The following is a 19,002-nucleotide window of genomic DNA, read 5'->3' as shown; positions in this document are numbered from 1 at the left end:
TCCTGGAGGTTCCCCTCCAAGTCACTCACCATCCTGACTTGGAAATATATCACCGTCTCTTCACTCTCAGTGGATCAAGACCCTGGAACTTGCTTCCTAACAGCACTGCGGGTGCACCTACACCTCAGGAACTGCAGTGGATCAAGAAGGCAGCTCACCGCCACTTTCTCAAGAAAAACTAGGGATGAGCAATGAATTCTCGCCTCGCCAGCAATGCTCACAACCCGTAAATTGATTTTAAAAAGGAATGTATGCTCAGTTTCCGGGACCACTCCTCATACGACAATTCCGACATCCTAAGAACCAGTTTAGTGAACCTCTGTTGCATTCTCTCTATGGCAACTATATCCTTCCTTCCTTTGGTAAGGAGACCAAAACTGTACATAATACTCTAGGTGCATCTGACCAAGACTAACAATTGCAGCAAGACATCTTTACTCCTGTACATAAACCCACTTGCAATGAAGGCCAACATACCATTTGCCTTTCTAATTGCTTGTTGCAGCTGCGTCCGAGCTTTCAGGTGACTCATGAACAAGGACACCCAGGTTCCTTTGGCTAGACACTTCCCAACTTCTCACCATTTGTGAAATACTCTGCACTTGTTGTTCCAACCAAAGTGAATAACTTCACAATAATTCACATTATATTCCATCTGCCATGTTCTTGCCCACTCAATTATCCTGTCTAAATCCCCTTAAAGTCTCCTTGCATCCTCCTGAAAACTTACATTCCCACCTAGTTTTGTGTCACCAGCAAATTTGAAACTATTTCATTTGGTCCCATATCCAAATCATTTATATAGATTATGAACTGCGGTGGCCACAGCACCAATGTCCAGAAAGCTTTCGACAAGGTGCCGCACAAAAGGCTGCTGCATAAGATAAAGGTGCATGGCGTTACGTGTAATATATTGGCATGGATAAAGGATTGGTTAACTGACAGAAAGCAAGGAGTGGAGGCAAATGGGTGTTTTTCTGGTTGGTGATCATTGGCTCGTGGTGTGCCATCAGTATTGGGACTATAATTGGGACTATAAAGGGGGCCTCACGGTAGCAGGGGGCCTCACGGTAGCATGGGGGCCTCACGGTAGCATGGTGGTTAGCATCAATGCTTCACAGCTCCAGGGTCCCAGGTTCGATTCCCGGCTGGGTCACTGTCTGTTCAGAGTCTGCACATCCTCCCTGTGTGTGCGTGGGTTTCCTCCGGGTGCTCCGGTTTCCTCCCACAGTCCAAAGATGTGCGGGTTAGGTGGATTGGCCATGCTAAATTGCCCGTAGTGTAAGGTTAATGGGGGGATTGTTGGGTTACAGGTATACGGGTTACGTGGGTTTAAGTAGGGTGATCATTGCTCGGCACAACATCGAGGGCTGAAGGGCCTGTTCTGTGCTGTACTGTTCTATGTTCTATGTTCTAATTATTTACAATTTACATAGATGATCTGGAGTTAGGGGCCAAGTGTAATGTGTCAAAGTTCGCCGATGACACCAAGATGAGTGGTAGAGCAAAGTATGCAGAGGACACTGCAAATCTGCAGAGGGATATAGATAGCCTAAGTGAGTGGGCAAAGGTCTGGCAGACTGAGTACAATGTTGGTAAATATGAGGTCATCCATTTTGGTAGGAATAACAGCAAAATGAAAATTATTTAAATGGGAAAAATTGCAGCATGCTGTTGTGCAGAAGGTCCTTATGCATGAATCGTAAAAAGTTGGTTTGCAGGTGCAGCAGGTAATTAAGAAGGCAATTGGAATTTTGTCCTTCATTGCTCGAGGGATGGAGTTTAAAAACAGGGAGGTTATGTTGCAGCGGTATAGGGTGCTGGTCAGGCCACACCGGGGTACAGTTTTGGTCTCCTTCCTTGAGAAAGAACGTACTGGCACTGGAGGGGGCGCAGAGGAGATTCACTAGGTTGATTCCAGAGTTGAGGGGATTGGCTTATGAGGAGAGACTAAGCAGACTGGGACTATACTCATTGGAATTTAGAAGAATGAGGGGGGGGGGGGGATGATCTTATAGAAGCTTATAAAATTATGAAGGGAATAGATAAGATAGAAGCAGGGAGGTTGTTGCCATTGACGGGGGAATCTAGAACTAGGGGGCATGGCTTCAAAATAAGGGGGAGCAGATTTAGGACTCAGTTGAGGAGGAACCTCTTCACCCAAAGGGTTGTGAATCTTTGGAACTCCCTGCCCAGTGAAGCAGTTGAGGCTACCTCATTGTATGTTTTTAAGGCAAAGATAGATAGATTTCTGAACAGTAAAGGAATTAAGGATTATGGTGAGCAGGCAGGTAAGTGGAGCTGAGTCCATAAAAGGATCAGCCATGATCTTATTGAATGGTGGAGCAGGCTCGAGGGGCCAGGTGGCCTCCTTCTGCTCCATGTTCTTGCAGTACCCCAAAGTAACATTCTGACAAGTTTAGTCTTTATTTTCTGTCAACCAACTCTTCACCCACACCAGGAGATTACACCCAAGCCCATGTGCTCTACTTTTGTTTACTAACCTCCTTTGTGGGACCTTATCAAAAGTTTTCTTAAAATCCAAATACACTACCATTGGTTCTCCTTTATCTATGCTACAAGCAACATCCTCAGAAAACTCTGAACAGGTTTGTCAAACATGTTTTCCCTTTCATAAATCCATAGACTCTTCCCAGTTATTTAATTATTTGCAACGTGTCATGTTATCAAATCCTTTATAACAGATTCTAACATTTTCTCGACTACTGACATCAAACTAGGTCTCCATTTTCTCCCCCCCTCCTTTCTTAATTGTGGGCTTACATTTGCTTTCCAGTTTGCAGGAACTTTCCAGAATCGATGGAATTTTGAACGCATCCACTATCTCGACAGCCATTTCCTCCAACTCTGTGGATTGTTCCAGGGGAATGAACAACCTTCAATCCAATTAATGTTTTGAGCACTATTTCTTTATTATTACTAATTTCATTCAGTTCCTCTTTTTCACAAATCTCTCGGTTCCCCCTTGTGTTTCTGGGAGATTTTCTTCATCTTCCTCCGTGAAGACATAGTAATTGTTTAGTTTCTCCGCCTTTCCCTGTTTTCCAATCTAAATTCTCTTATCTCCACCTGTTATGGACCCACACATTTGTTCTTATGAATCTTGCCTGTAAACAATTTCTACCAATGTTTACTGTCCCTTGCCGTTTCTTAGCTCCACCCAAACAGATTCTCCAATTGAACGTTCAATCAAATGTACTCTCTTACTAATATACTGATCTTGTCCCTTATTAATCCCACCTTTTCCTTTTTGCCGATCGTTCCTAAATGTCGAGTAGCCTTGAATATTCAGTTATGATAAAAATGGAAAATGCTGGATAAACTCAGCAGGTCTGGCAACAGTTGTGGAGAGAATTATGGATCAAAATGACCCTTCTACAGAACTATCTGTCATTAAGATCCAATACATTAACTCAGTTTCTCTCCACAGATGCTGCCAGGCCTTCTGAGTTTATCCAACATTTTCTGTTTTATTTCAGATTTCCAGCATTCGCAGTATTTTGCTTGCATTTGACTATTCAGTTCCCAGACTTAATCACCCGGTAACCACACTCCGTGATAGAACATGGAGAAATACAGCACAGAACAGGCCCTTCGGCCCACGATGTTGTGCCGAACTTTTGTCCTACATCAAGAACAAATGAATTTACACCCCATCATTCTACCGCAATCCATGTACCTATCCAATAGCCACTTGAAGGTCCCTAATGTTTCCGACTCAACTACTTCCAGAGGCAGTGCATTCCATGCCCCCACTCCTCTCTGGGTAAAGAACCTACCTCTGACATCCCCCCTATATCTTCCACCATTCACCTTAAATTTATGTCCCCTTGTAATGGTTTGTTCCACCCAGGGAAAAAGTCTCTGACTGTCTACTCTATCTGTTCCCCTGATCATCTTATAAACCTCTATCAAGTCGCCCCTCATCCTTCTTTCTAATGAGAAAAGGCCGAGCACTATCAACCTTTCCTCGTAAGACCTACTCTCCATTCATACCCATTTACTTCTATTTGTGCCTCGTTACAAATGGAGGCTTGGACTAGTCTCCCTTTAAAGAGCCCCTCAAAAAATGAACTTTCAGTAGGTAGATGACTGTGTACCTGCGCTCCATCAGTTTGGTGAATGTACACCAGGGTATGTTCCGCCCCATCCACAGATGTGTAGGAGGTTCCATCTGCTGTGTAAACCACTTGCTGTGACGGTCGATCCTGTTCATCCGTGTAAACAATCTGAGCAACTGCATTGCTCTCTGGAACAAAATGTACCTAAGGAAAGAATTCATCTGGTCAAGAATATGTGTGGCACCACAAGAAACAAACAGAGAAACCTCAGATAAGCACACAGCTAAACCTACTCACTCCCGGACCTAAAATCCAAATCAATTCCTCATTGGCTCCCTAAAACAGAAGAGAAGCACCCTTCCCCCTCAAAACTCCCCCAACAGCTCACCATGAAACCTGCTGAAAACAGCTCCAGCAGCAAGCAAGGTATCTTCCCATGTAATCAAGCAACGGACAGAAAGAAGAAAATATGGCAGTCATTTAAGAAGCTTTCCAGATCTTGCTTAGAGAGCTGTGAAGCTGTTTGCTAGCTGATTCAGCTGGTCCAGTTTTGAAAACTTGGATTTGTTTCTTATTTTGCCCCGAATCTATACGTTCCCTCTGCAACTGATAATATTCCCAAAGAGGAGACTAAGTGGAGGAGGAGGATAAATGAAGAAAAGTTCAATGTACACCCTTCGCTGGAAGTAGAACTCCATTTTCTATAACTCCTCTCTGGCATGGCATCCGGAATTCACCCAAGTAGGCACATTTACCTGCTGCCATGCTCCTGACGTTCCCATTCAGTCTCCACAGTAACATCTCTGGCCAGTTGTGGAGGTTTGAAATACAGTTAACAAGGGAAAACAGAGCAAGAAAGACACAGGTCACGGACAACTCTCGTTACAAAGTGAAGTTGTGCAACAATTGAAGTAACTACCAAATCAACCACAGCAACAGATCATTATAGTTAATTGTTGTTAGAAGTTGCTTTCATAGATTCCCCACAATGCAGAAGGAGGCCATTCAGCCCACCGTGTCTACACCCACCCTCCAAAAGAGCAGTCTACTAGTTCGATTCCCTTGCCTTGCAATGATCGTAGTCAATACACATCTTTGTGGGGGGAAACCAGAGCACCCAGAGGAAACCTACACAGACACAGGGTGAACGTGCAAAATCCACACAGACAGTCACCCAATGACGGAATTGATCCCAGGTCCCTGGCCCTGTAAGGCAGCAGTGCTAACCACTGTGCCGCCAAAATATAACTATTCCAAACATGTTTCTTTACACATAGCTTTTTGCTTATCAAAGTAGGGATATCAGTGTTGGTGAAAAGGACACTTTGATCTCAATTTTCATTATCTGCATCGTGCATGTCTAAGTTAGAAAATCTGGGCTAAGAACAGAGAATTCTGGTAAAACTCAACAGCTCTGGCAGCATCTCTAGGGGAAGAAACAGAGTTAACGTTTTGAGTCTGTTTAGTTCTTCATCAGAATTAAAGAGAGGGAGAATGTGTTAGATATTAAACTGTAGTGGTGAGAGATTGCAACAAGATATAGCAACCTAAACAAGAAGCAGATGACCTGGTGTGGGGTGGGAGGGTGGTGATTGCATCAAGACAATAAATATATGGCATATTTATTTTGCTTATTTGGTAGACCGGGTTTGTCCATACTCCACTCAAGTGATGTGTCCAAACTCCAAGCCAGCTGCAGCAAATTTACAATAATCCAGTCATTCTAGAGCCTGATTAAGAGTACCGATTAGCGCTAAGTAAGAGTATGTTTTACTCTGGGTCACGGTCATTAGACTTTCTCAGACTTCTTTCATATTACACACTTACAACCACCAGCAAGAAAAGGAGAAAAGATCAAGCTACAATTCAAGTGAGTCACTGAAATAATTAAAGGCCTTTGTTCCACCGCTTTCCTCCATTTAACTGTTCTGGTATTCTGCCAAATTGGGAGATACATAATTAATATACCCAGGGAACTTGGATCCAATCCAATAACTTAAAATAACTGTTGAATTCGAGGCATACCGAACAGTATTGAGGATCTGGAGATGCATAGGGTGGATAGATGGGGCAAAACCTCAGTTCGAAAAACCTGAGGGGATAACCTTACATTTAGAGCTACAATGTTCAGGGATGATGTCACTTCTTCAAAAACATTAATGGAAATCAAGCTGCTCACACCCACAAAGCTGCTCAAATCAGTCAACACAAAATATCAAAATTTAAATTGATTTGTGTTTTTTTATTGTTATACAAGAGTAAGAGAATCTATATGGGTCAATCGAGTTAAACTACAGAATCTTATAATTGAATGGCAGAACAAGTTTAGGGGCTGAATATCCTCTATGTTCCTATTAGTGATAATTCACCAGTTACCCTTGCATTTTTTGGCTGAAGATTCTGACTGAATGGACTCATTTCTATTTCCTTTTCAGCAAATGGTCAAAACATAAATTAATGCTTGGTCTGGTCAATACAAGGGTGAGAAATAGTAAAAAGAGAGAAAATTAAGATGGGACAATTTATTGCTAATTAAGTATCGTCTGTTTTCAGTTCTTTTCCTGGTTTCATGATAAATTGGGGACAGGAGTACATTTTTACAAACCTTCTTGCAGTGAATTATTGTGATCTAGAATCACCGTCTGAAAAGGCACAGTAGCAGATTCAGTAGCAACAAACACACAACAAATAGGATAAAAACGTCTTGAGTAACCTAAGGGGAATGAACAGGGGAATGGTATTAACTGTGTGGCCTAAACAAAGAGCTGGCATTGACATAACAGGCTGAATGACCTCCTTCTGAGTTATATTCATTCTATATACATGGGGCGTTTTATTTCAATACTGTACGGGAGCTGTCAGTGTTGCAGAACCAGAGCTCATTATTCATAAGCACGTATGTAATGTCCTCTCTCAAAATAAATCACCAGAGTTCCAACATATTTTCCTGTGGTCAAAGAGAATCCTGAAATCCGATAGCCAAAACACCAGGTCAAATCCTGAAAATCCACACATTGCACAGAATTTAATGAATTCAGTTATCTGGTAGCAGGTGAGGTCCTGACCATCAGCTAGGGGCTGCAGGTAATACGTAACTGGTAACATTTGAATCTGGCCACTTAATTCAGTGCAAGTGATGTATTAAACTTTTCTACAACTTTGTTTCCTTACGGACTTCCGGTGGTGGCCATGGAGGAGTAGGTCGCGCATTCAGTAGCTCCCGTCTGGAACGAACTTTCGGACCATTTTTCAGGAGTTTTCACGGACTTTTTGGGACAGATTGGTGAAGCGAACACTGCTAAAAATGATTCCCTCTCTGTTGTATGGATAGCTGGACCAAGAATGGCCGGGTGAAGCGTTTAAGTCCCGACAGACAGAAGCGTGCGGAGCGGGTGTCGAGGCACGGCATGGCGGCCGGTATAGACCAGGCAGCGTGGGTTCAGTGATCACAGGAGCAACAGGAGTTCCTTCGGGGCTGCTTTGCTGATCTTAAAGAGGACATGCTGGCCCCGATGAAAGCATCAATAGACCAAATGATCGCAACTCAGGTAACACAAGGGAAAGCGACAAAGAAGATGGAGAAAAGGCTATCCGACCAGGAGGACTAGTTGGTCGTACTGACCTTTAAGGTGAAGGCGCAGGATGACCTCCACAAGAAGTGGCAGGAGAGGCTGGAGGACCTAGAAAACAGGTCCAGGACACATAGAACATAGAACAGTACAGCACAGAACAGGCCCTTCGACCCTCAATGTTGAGCCGAGCAATGATCACCCTACCTAAACCCACGTATCCACCCTATACCCGTAACCCAACAACCCCCCCCCCACCTTAACCTTACTTTTTAAGACACTACGGGCAATTTAGCTTGGCCAATCCACCTAACCCGCACATCTTTGGACTGTGGGAGGAAACCGGAGCACCCGGAGGAAACCCACGCACACACGGGGAGGACGTGCAGACTCCGCACAGACAGAACTTGAGAATTGTGGGCCTCCCCGAAGGTGTGGAGGGGTCGGATGCGGGAGCATTTGTGTCCAAGATGCTGGAGACGCTGATAGGGATGTGGGTATTCCCTCGACCCCTGGAGCTGGACGGGGCACCCCTGGAGCACAGAGCCCTCACAAGGAAGCCCAAGGCGAATGAACCGCCGAGGGCCATGGTGGTGAGATTTCATCGCTTCTCGGACAAGGAACTTGTCTTGCGGTGGACAAAAAAAGAAAGGAGCAGCAGGTGGGAGAACAGCGTGATACACATCTACCAGCACCTGGGTGCAGAGCTGGCCAAGAGACGTGCTGGATTCAACCGGGTGAAGGTGACCCTCTTCAGCAAGGGGGTGAAATTTGGGATGCTACACCCATCGAGGCTATGGGTCACGTACAAGGAACGGCATCACTATTTTGAGACGCCGGACGAGGCGTGGACATTTGTCAAACAAGAAAAGCTGGACTCGAATTAAAGGACAGTTAAGCTTTGGTGGAATGCGGTGGTGGGGCTGGGTAACACGGTGCCGTTTTAATATAAGATTGTATACAATGTTGGATGCGTGTAAGGGCTGTGGTGGTGGCTGGAGGGTGCTGTGTTTTCGGCAAAGTTGAGATACGGAGAGGGGAGGGATCCCTGTACTTAGTGCGATTTTTCAGTAAGTCGGAGCCTTAACTGGGGCTGGAGAGGTAGCTTAATTGGTTTAAACTTGCGGGAAGAGGGGTCTGGACAATGAGGTGACAGTCTGATCGGCGCCAGGGGCGGGAGCTGCCAGGATTAGCAGACTCTTGGGAGTGTAGTGTTGGGTAAGTAAGTGCTTAGCTGGTGCTTGACTGGGGGTTTTGGATCGTGGGGCTGTTGGGTGGGGGGTGCTTTGCTGGCGGGGGAGGTATCAATTTCAGGGTACCAATTGAGGGTCGGGGGCGGTGGCTCCCTGCCCGGGGGGGGTCAACCCCCCCTGTCCAGGCTGATCACATGAAATGTGAGGGGTTTGAATGGGCCGGTCAAAAGAGTGCGCGTAGTCGCGCATTTAAAGGGGTAATCATTATACACCTGGCCCCGATGAAGGCATCAATATACACCGTGAGATTTAACGGCAGACGTAGCAATGCTTCAGGAGACACATTCAAAGCTCGCAGATCACATGAGATTGAGAAAGGGATGGGTAGGCCAGGTGTTCCATTCAGGGCTGGATTCCCACACCAGGGGGGTACATAGAACATAGAACAGTACAGCACAGAACAGGCCCTTCGGCCCTCGATGTTGTGCCGAGCAATGATCACCCTACTCAAACCCACGTATCCACCCTATACCCGTAACCCAACAATCCCCCCATTAACCTTACACTACGGGCAATTTAGCATGGCCAATCCACCTAACCCGCACATCTTTGGACTGTGGGAGGAAACCGGAGCACCCGGAGGAAACCCACGCACACACGGGGAGGACGTGCAGACTCCGCACAGACAGTGACCCAGCCGGGAATCGAACCTGGGACCCTGGAGCTGTGAAGCATTTATGCTAACCACCATACTACCGTGCTGTCATTAAGCAATGACAATGGGTAGCAATTCTGATCAGTAAGGGTGTGGCATTCAAGGCTGGGAGAATTGTGGCAGATAAAGGGGACAGGTGTATAATGGTGAGTGGAAAGCTGGAGAGGGTCCGGGTGGTGTTTGTGAACGTCTACGCTCCAAATTGGGATGATATGGAATTTAAGAGACGCATGCGAGGTAAAATCCCGGATTTAGAGTCACACAACCTGATCATGTGGGGAGACTTCAACATAGTCATTGACCCCGAACTGGACAGGTCGAAGTCCAGGACAGGGAAGCGACCAGCAGCGGCTAAGGAACTGAAGGGTTTTATGGAGCAGATGGGGTGAGAGCAAAGGAGTTCTCTTTTTTCCTCCCACGTTCATAAAGTTTACTCCCGCATAGATTTATTTGTCTTGAGCAGGGCGTTAATCCCAAAGGTAGCGGGGACAGAATACTCAGAAATCACAGTCTCGGAAACATGCCTCGCACTGGGTGGACCTGTGGCTTAGTGAGGATTGAGGGCAGTACCCACTCTGGAGACTGGATGTGGGGCTGCTGGCGGACGATGAGGTTTGCGGGCGGATTAACAGGAGCATCCAGGATTACCTGGAAACAAACAATACGAGTGAGGTAGCAGCGGCAACAGTTTGGGAGGCTCGGAAGGCAGTTGTCAGAGGGGAGCTCATCTCAATTCGATCCCGAAGGGAAAAGAGCAGAGAGGGAGAGACTGGTGGAGGAGATACTTCGAGTGGACAGGAGATACGCGGAGGCCCCTGAGGCAGAGCTACTGAGGGAGCGGCGGAGTCTGCAGGCGGAATTTGAACTGCTGACCACAGGGAAAGCGGTAGCACAGCTGAGGAAGGCAAGGGGGGCAGTCTACAAGTACGGGGAGAAAGCGAGTAGAATGCTGGCACACCAACTGCGAAAGAGGGAGGCGGCCAGGGAAATCGGGGGAGTAACGAATAAGGAGGGTAACATGGTCTTGGATCCAGGGAGGGTGAACGGAGTCTTTAAGGAATTCTATAGTAAACTATACGAGTCAGAGCCCCCGGCGGGAGAGATGGGTATGAGGCAATTTTAGGACCAGTTGAGGTTACCAAAGGGGGAAGAGGACCTGGTGGAGGGGCTGGGGGCCCCAATTGAATTGGAGGAGATTGTCAAGGGCATAGAGGGCATTCAATCAGGTAAAGCCCCAGGGCCAGACGGTTACCAGGTAGAATTTTATGAGAAATTTTCGGAAATACTGAGCCCACTCCTGATGAGGACCTTCAATGAGGCTAGAGAGAAAGGATCCCTCCCCCCAACAATGTCACGGGGGGGACCTGAATGAGGTCTACAAAATTATGAGAGGTATGGACAGGGTGGATAGCAACAAGCTTTTCCCAAGAGTGGGGGTGTCAGTTACAAGGGGTCACGATTTCAAGGTGAGAGGGGGAAAGTTTAAGGGAGATGTGCGTGGAAAGTTTTTTACGCAGAGGGTGGTGGGTGCCTGGAACACTTTGCCAGCGGAGGTGGTAGAGGCGGGCACGATAGCATCATTTAAGAGGCATCTAGACGGATATATGAACGGGCGGGAAGAGAGGGAAGTAGACCTTGGAAAATAGGAGACAGGTTTAGATAAAGGATCTGGACCGGTGCAGGCTGGGAGGGTCGAAGGGCCTGTTCCTGTGCTGTAATTTTCTTTGTTCTTTGATCTCAAATTCTTAAACGAGAGAAGGACCTGGAACAATGCGAGTCATACAGGCCGATTTCGCTCTTAAACGTGGATGCCAAATTGCTCGCTAGGATTCTGGCCACAAGAACTGAGGATTGCGTCCCAGGGGTGACAGAGGAATACCAGACTGGGTTTGTTAAAGGCAGGCAACTTAATACCAATGTTCGGAGACTTTTGAAGTCTCTTTTGAAGTCGTTATTATGATGCCCTCAAAAGGAGGTGGTAACAGCGATGGACGCAGAGAAAGCCTTTGACCGGGTGGAATGGGAGTACCTGTGGGAAACGCTGGGGAGGTTCGGGTTTGGTGAGGGTTTTATTGGCTGGGTGAAATTGCTGTACCAGGCGCCTGTAGCAAGTGTATATACAAACCGGCTGAGGTCGGGGTACTTCGAGCTTCACTGGGGAACGAGGCAGGGGTGTCCCCTCTCTCCATTACTATTTGCCCTAGCTACAGAACCACTAGCTATGGTGCTGAGAGCCTCGAGGAACTGGCGGGGACTGGTTCGGGGAGGGGCGGAACATCGGGTCTCACTATACGCGGATGATTTGCTCCTGTACATTTTGGACCCTGTGGAGGGGATGGGGGAGGTTCTGTGGATCCTGAGGGATTTTGGTAGTTTTTCAGGGTACAAACTGAACATGGGAAAGAGTGAGCTGTTCGTGATCCAGGCCAAGGTGCAGGAGAAGAGACTGAAAGAGCTGCCGCTCAGGATGGTAGAGAAACGTTTTTGTTACCTGGGTATACAGGTGGCCAGGAAATGGCCCTGCACAGGCTCAACCTGACCCGGTTGGTGGAGCAAATGGAAGGGGACTTTTTAAGCGGGTGAATAGGATCATTTTGGGCTTTCCACTGCAAAACTTACGCAACGACTACTGAGCGGCCAATATCGCCATGATTAGGAAGTGGGCGATTGGGGGGGGGGGGGGGGTGGGAGCAGCTGGAGGGGGCGTCATGTAAAGGTACTAGTCTGGGAGCTTTGATAACAGCTCCTTTACAGTTCTCGCCGACCCACTACTCCACAAGTCCGGTTGTGGTGGCGACACTGAGGATCTGGGGACAGTGGAGGAGGTACAAGAACATGTCGGTCTGGACCCCGATATGGAACAACCACAGGCTTGTCCCAGGTAAGATGGATAGTGGGTTCCAGAGCTGGCAGAGGGCAGGCATCAGAAGGATGTGAGATCTGTTCATGGACGGAAGCTTTCCCAGTTTGAAGGCGCTAGAGGATAAATTTAAGTTGCCACCAGGAAATGCCTTTAAATATCTGCAAGTACGAGCCTTCCTGAAAAAACAGGTAGTGGCCTTTCCGACGCTGCCACCACTGAGGATACAGGACAGGGTGGTCTCCGGCAACTGGGTGGGGGAGGGGAAGGTGTTGGATATCTACCAGGAACTACAGGAGGCGGAGGAAACTCCGGTGGAGGAACTTAAGGACAAGTGGCAGGAGTAGCTAGGTGAGGAGTTGGAAGCGGGTCTGTGGGCAGAATTCCTGGGCAGGGTTAATTCTTCCTCATCATGTGCCAGGCTCAGTCTAATTCAATTTAAGGTGGTCCACCGGGCACACATGACAGCAGCGAGAATGAGCAAGTTTTTTGGGGTAGAAGACAGTTGTATGAGGTGCAAGGGCAGCCCTGCAAACCATGTCCACATGTGTTGGGCATGCCCAGAGCTTAGAGTTCTGGCAAGGGTTCGCGAGGGCAATGTCCAAGGTGCTTAACACACGGGTGGTGCCACGTCTTGGCCTTTGCCTCCCCAGTAGCCCGGAGACGGATTTTATTAGTGTGGAGGAACTTGAAGCATCTGAGTGTAGAGACTTGGGTTAAAGAAATGGCTGGGTTTCTCAGCCTCGAGAAAATAAAGTTTGCCTTAAGAGGGTCTACGCTAGGGTTCTCTCGGAGGTGGCAGCCATTCGTCGACTTTCTCAGGGAAAATTAAAATGTCAGCAGCAGCAGCAATCCGTGGGTGGGGGGTGGGGGGGGGTGGGGTTGGGGGGGTGCTTCATTGGGATGGTGTGGGAAGATTGCATCGCGTGGGGTAATGTCTATTTAATTGTTATTGTATATTCTCTTTTTGCACAATTTTAATGTTAACTCTATTTTGTTTTGTTATTATTGTTACTATTGTTTTATTATGAAAAATTCTGCAAAACCTTAATAAAAATATTTTTTAATAAAACAACTGTTTCCCTACTCCAACCCTCAGATCTTTCACTCCTGCCAGTTCTCCGTCCTGCATGTTTCCCACGTCTCCAGTTTACACTTTGAATGCTCAAAGATAGGCAGAAAGATTGAGTACCAGGTATAGTGAGTGATTTGATCTCAATGAGAAAAGATCAGACAGGCTCCACTCACCTGGGCAGGTGGCTGATCTTGCTCGGAAGGTGCACCCCATCCGACAGGAGGTTCCTCTGTCTTAGGCTCCATGCCTGAAGCCCTGGGCAGACTCGTGCAGCAAAAGCCTCAGCAAGCCATTTATTGTCTTCCTTCACATCTTTACATCAGGCATAGAGGGAGAGCTTAATCCTGCTTGAAAAAAAAACACAATTACAGCAAATATGAGCATAGCTGAAACTTTTTGACACCTTATACCAGGGGTGGGCAAACTTTTCCGTGCAAGGGCCACATTCAGAAATTCATAATTTTAAAGGGCCGCATAGTATATTAATTAATAGTCCCGGTTGTAACCAATTAGCGTGCGGCATATACATCAGCGCTTCCCCCGGCGGCATCCTACCTTTAGCCCTCTTTTTCTCTACTTTTCAAAAATGGCGCTTCACCCGGTTATGATTCTGGGCGCCTTATAGAACATAGAACAGTACAGCACAGAACAGGCCCTTCGGCCCTCGATGTTGTGCCGAGCAATGATCACCCTACTCAAGTCACCATATCCACCCTATACCAGTAACCCAACAGCCCCCCCCCCCCCCCCCCCCCCATTAACCTTAATGACTTGATCTTGGTGGGCCGCATAAAGACCTTTGGCGGGCCGCATGCGGCCTGCGGGCCGTAGTTTGCCCACCCCTGCCTTATACAAAACACCTTGGAACATGACCAAGCAGAGTGGGCAGTCCTCAACAAGGGCGGACTGCAAGATTCCGGTGTTGGCCCTAATTTCAAACCATTTCTTCAAATGGAGCAGGCTTGATGTTTCAAAAGAAAATGCTGGAAATACTGAGCAGAATCCACAGCATCTGTGGAGACGGTTAACATTTCAGATCCGTGATCCTTTGTTAGAAGTGGGCAATCCCGAAGAGAAGAGCAGAACTTCTGGAATTAACTTCTTCTTCCCGTATCAGCCTCCCAGAACAGGCGCCGGAATGTGGCGACTAGGGGCTTTTCACAGTAACTTCATTTGAAGCCTACTTGTGACAATAAGCGATTTTCATTTTCATTTCTCTCCAATAGGATTTTGCAGTTCTTATGAAAAGTCACGGACTTCAAATGTTAATTATGTTTTTATCTCCACAGATGCTAGCTTGGTGGCACAGTGGTTAGCACTGCTTCCTCACAGCGCCAGGCACCAGGTTTAATTTAAGCCTTGGGTGACTTTGTGGAATTTGCACGTTCTCCCTGTGCCTGCATGGGTTTCCTCCGGGTGCTCTGATTTCCTGCCACAGTTCAAAGATGTGCAGGTTAGCTGGGAAAACAGGGATAGGGAGGGATGTAGGCCTAGGTAGGGTGCCCTTTTAGAGGGTCAGTGTAGATTTGATGGGCTGAATGATTTCCATCTGCACGGTAGGGATTCTATAAATCTTGCGACACTCCACTATTCACAACCTGCCAACTTGAAAAAGCCTCGTTTATGCACACTGTTTTTTATCCGTTAACTAAAACTCTATCCATGTTAATATGCTGCCCCCCAACTCCATGAGCCCTTATTGGCAGCCCTTTGTGCTGCAACTTATCGAATGTCTTTTGGAAATCCAGGTATACGACATCAACTGGTTCCCCTTGGTAAACTCTACCAATTACATCCTCAAACAACTCTAAGAAATTGGTCAAACAGGATTTCCCTTTCGGAAAACCATGTTGACTTCTTCTATTTTGGGGAGGGTTTCAACTAATATGCCAGGGGGAGGCGATCCTATGTAAGGAATCAGAGAAAGAAGGAGCAAGTACAAAAACAAAAGGGAGAAAAGGGAGTAAGAAAAGTGAAGAAACCAAGGGCAAAAGAGAAAAAATTGGGAGCCAGACAAACAACGTGAAAAGGACAAACTTAAAGGCTCTGTGCCATCAGACAAGGAGGAGCGTAACAGACATCTACAGACGCTGAAAGATGCCCTTGTACAAACGGGATATGGCGCTAGACTCATCAATCAACAGTTCCAACGCGCCACAGCAAAAAACCGCACCGACCTCCTTGGAAGACAAACACGGGACACAACCGACAGAGTACCCTTCGTCGTCCAGTACTTCCCTGGAGCGAAGAAACTACGACATCTTCTTCGCAGCCTTCAACACATCATCGATGAAGATGAACATCTTGCCAGGGTCATCCCCACACCCCCACTACTTGCCTTCAAACAACCGCGCAACCTCAAACAAACCATTGTTTGCAGCAAACTACCCAGCCTTCAGAACAGAGACCACGACACCTCACAACCCTGCCCAAGCAATCTCTGCAAGACGTGCCAGATCATCGACATGGATACCGCCATTATACATGAGAACACCACCCACCAGGTATGCGGTACATACTCGTGCGACTCGGCCAATGTTGTCAACCTCATACGCTGCAGGAAAGGATGTCCCGAAGCGTGGTACATTGGTGAGACCATGCAGACGCTGTGACAAAGAATTAACGGACATCACGCGACAATCACCAGGTAAGAATGTTCCCTTCCAGTCAGGGAACACTTCAGCAGTCAAGGGCATTCAGCCTCTGATCTCCGGGTAAGCGTTCTCCAAGGCGGCCTTCAAGACGTGCAACAACGCAGAATCGCTGAGCAGAAACTTATAACCAAGTTCCGCACACATGAGTGCGGCCTCAACTGGGACCTGGGATTCATGTCGCATTACATTCATTCCCCACCATTTGGGCTGGGCTTGCAAAATCTGTCCTGGCTTGAAACAATTCACACGTCTTTAATCTGGGGTTACCCCTATCTCTGCATCTGTAAAGATTTAATTACCTGCAAATGCTCGCATTCTAAGCATTGTCTGGCATCTTTGACTTTGTCTATATATATATATATATATATATATGTTTCTGGAACATACCTCTTCATTCACCTGAGGAAGGAGCAGTGCTCCAAAAGAAAGTGTTTGAAACAAACCTGTTGGACTTTAACCTGATTTTAGGAATGGCATTAAACAAGAAATTAGAGATGCATGTAATAAGGGCATATCAATGATCATGGGTGATTTTAATCTGCACATAGATTGGGCAAATCAAATTGGCCACAATGCCATAGAGGAGGAATTCCTGGAGTGTATAAGGGATGGTTTTCTTTACCAATGTTGAGGAACCACTAGACAGCAGGCCTTCTTAGACTGGGCATTTTGTAATGAGAAGGGAATCATTGTCAATCTGGCTGTGCGAGACCCCTTGGGGATGAGCGATCATAACACAATAGAATTTGTTCGCAAGATGGAGAGTGAAGCAGTTGATTTGGAGACGCGGATGCTGAATCTTAACAAGGAAACTATGAAGATATGAGGCGTGAGTTGGCCTTGATAGATTGGGGAGAATTACTTAAAGGGATTACTGTGGATAGGCGATGGCAAACATTCAAGGAACGCATGGGGGAACTGCAGCAACTGTGCATTCCTGTCTGGCACAAAAGCAACAGGGGTAAGAGGGCCAATCCATGGCTTACAAAGGAAATTAGAAATAGTATCCGATGCAAGGAAGAAGCATACAGATTGGCAAAGAAAAATAATAGGTCTAAGGATTGGGAGCAGGTTATAATTCAGCAAAGAAGGACCAAGGGATTGATTAAGAAGGGGAAAATACAATACGAAAATAAGCTTGCAGGGAACATAAAGACTGACACTAAGAGTTTCTATAGATATGTGAAGAGAAAGAGATTGGTGAAGAAAAATGTAGGTCCCCTACAGACAGAAACAGGGCAATCCATAATAAGGGACAAAGAAATGGCTGAGCAATTGAATACATACTTTGGTTCTGTCTTCACAAAAGAGGACAAATCAGACACCAGAAATGTTGGAGAATGAAAAGTTTCATGTGAGGGAAGAACTGAGGGTGATCAATATTAGGCGAGAAATGGTGCTGGGAAAATTAATGGGATTGAAGGCGGATAAATCCCCAGGACCTGATAATCTGCATCCCAGAGTGCTTAAGGAAGTGGCTCTAGAAATAGTGGATGCATTGGTGGTCAACTTCCGGGATTTTATCGACTCTGGAAATGTCCCTGCAGATTGGTGGGTAGCTAATGTCACTCCAATATTCAAAAAAGGGAGGTAGGGAATTATAGACCAGTAAGCCTAACATCGGCAGCAGGGAAAATTCTTGAATCCATTATTTTGAAAAAAGTCGCTTATTGTCACGAGTAGGCTTCAATTAAGTTACTGTGAAAAGCCCCTAGTCGCCACATTCCGGCGCCTGTCCGGGGAGGCTGGTACAGGAATCGAACCGTGCTGCTGGCCTGCTTGGTCTGCTTTCAAAGCCAGCGATTTAGCCGAGTGAGCTAAACCAGCCCCTAGCTAAACCAGCCCCTACAATTATCAAGGACATTGTAGCGAAACATTTAGAAAGAAGTGCAGGATCAGTCAGAGTCAGCATGGACATATGAAGGAGAAATCATGCTTGACAAATCTGTTGGAATTCTTTGACGTGTAACCAGTACAGTTGACAAGGAGGAGCCAGTCGATGTGGTATATTTGGACTTTCAGAAGGTGTTTGACAAAGTCCCGCATAAGATTGTGCAAGATGAAAGCGCATGGGATTGGGAAAAGTGTATTGAGGTGGATAGGAAACTGGGTGGCAGAGAGGAAACAAAGAGTAGGAATTAAAGGGTCCTTTTTAAATTGTCAGGCAGTAACTAGTGGGGTACCACAGGGAATGGTGCTGGGATCCCAGCTATTCACAATATATATTAACGATTTGGATAAGGGAACAAAATGTAACACCTTAAAGTTTGCAAGTTGGGTGGGAGGATGAACTATGACGATGATGCAGAGATCCTACACTATGATCTGGACAGGTTGGGCGAGTGGGCAAATCAATGGCAGATGCAGTATAATTTGGATAAGTATGAGGTTATTCACTTTGGAAGCAAAAACAGGAAGGCGGATTACTACTAGAATGGTTGTAAATTGGGAGAGGGAAGTGTGCAGTGGGACATGGATGTCCTTGTGCAGCATTCGCTGAAGGTAAGCATGCAGGTGCAGCAGGTGGTAAAAAAGGCTAATGGTATGTTGGCCTTCATTACAAAAGGTTTTGGGTACAGGAGCAGGGATGTATTGCTGGAATTATACAGGGCCTTGTTGAGGCCATACCTGGAAAATTGTGCACAGTTTTGGGCTCCTTTTCTGAGGAAGGATGTTCTTGCTGTCGAGGAAGTGCAGTGAAGGTTTACCAGACAGGCGGGACTGTGATACGAGGAGAGATTGACTAGGTTGGGATTGTTCTTGCTGGAGTTCAGAAGAATGAGGGGGGATCTCAGAGACTTTTAAAATTTTAACAGGACTAGACAGGGCAGATGAAGGGAAGATGTTCCCGATG

General features: G+C 46.6%; 1 protein-coding gene across 6 annotated transcripts in view; it reads right to left on the bottom strand.

The window, feature by feature from the left end:
* The window catches only part of prdm10 (PR domain containing 10), a 317,111-nt gene that overhangs the window by 230,001 nt on the left and 68,108 nt on the right, over positions 1-19,002 (bottom strand). For 4 of the 6 annotated variants that reach the window (XM_038778562.1, XM_038778559.1, XM_038778558.1 and 1 more), the window contains 2 exons: positions 13,668-13,838; positions 4,122-4,286 (listed from right to left, as the gene is read on the bottom strand). In XM_038778562.1, the coding sequence (XP_038634490.1) occupies positions 4,122-4,286; positions 13,668-13,739 (237 nt within the window). In that variant the 5' untranslated portion in view covers positions 13,740-13,838. Of the gene's footprint in view, positions 1-4,121; positions 4,287-13,667; positions 13,842-19,002 lie in introns of all 6 variants that reach the window. The other 2 variants (XM_038778556.1, XM_038778560.1) reach the window with 1 other exon arrangement.

Source organism: Scyliorhinus canicula, chromosome 19 (genome assembly GCF_902713615.1).
Source record: "Scyliorhinus canicula chromosome 19, sScyCan1.1, whole genome shotgun sequence".
In the NCBI taxonomy this organism is placed as follows: Eukaryota; Metazoa; Chordata; class Chondrichthyes; order Carcharhiniformes; family Scyliorhinidae; genus Scyliorhinus; species Scyliorhinus canicula.
This window is presented reverse-complemented; position numbering and strand designations above follow the sequence as displayed.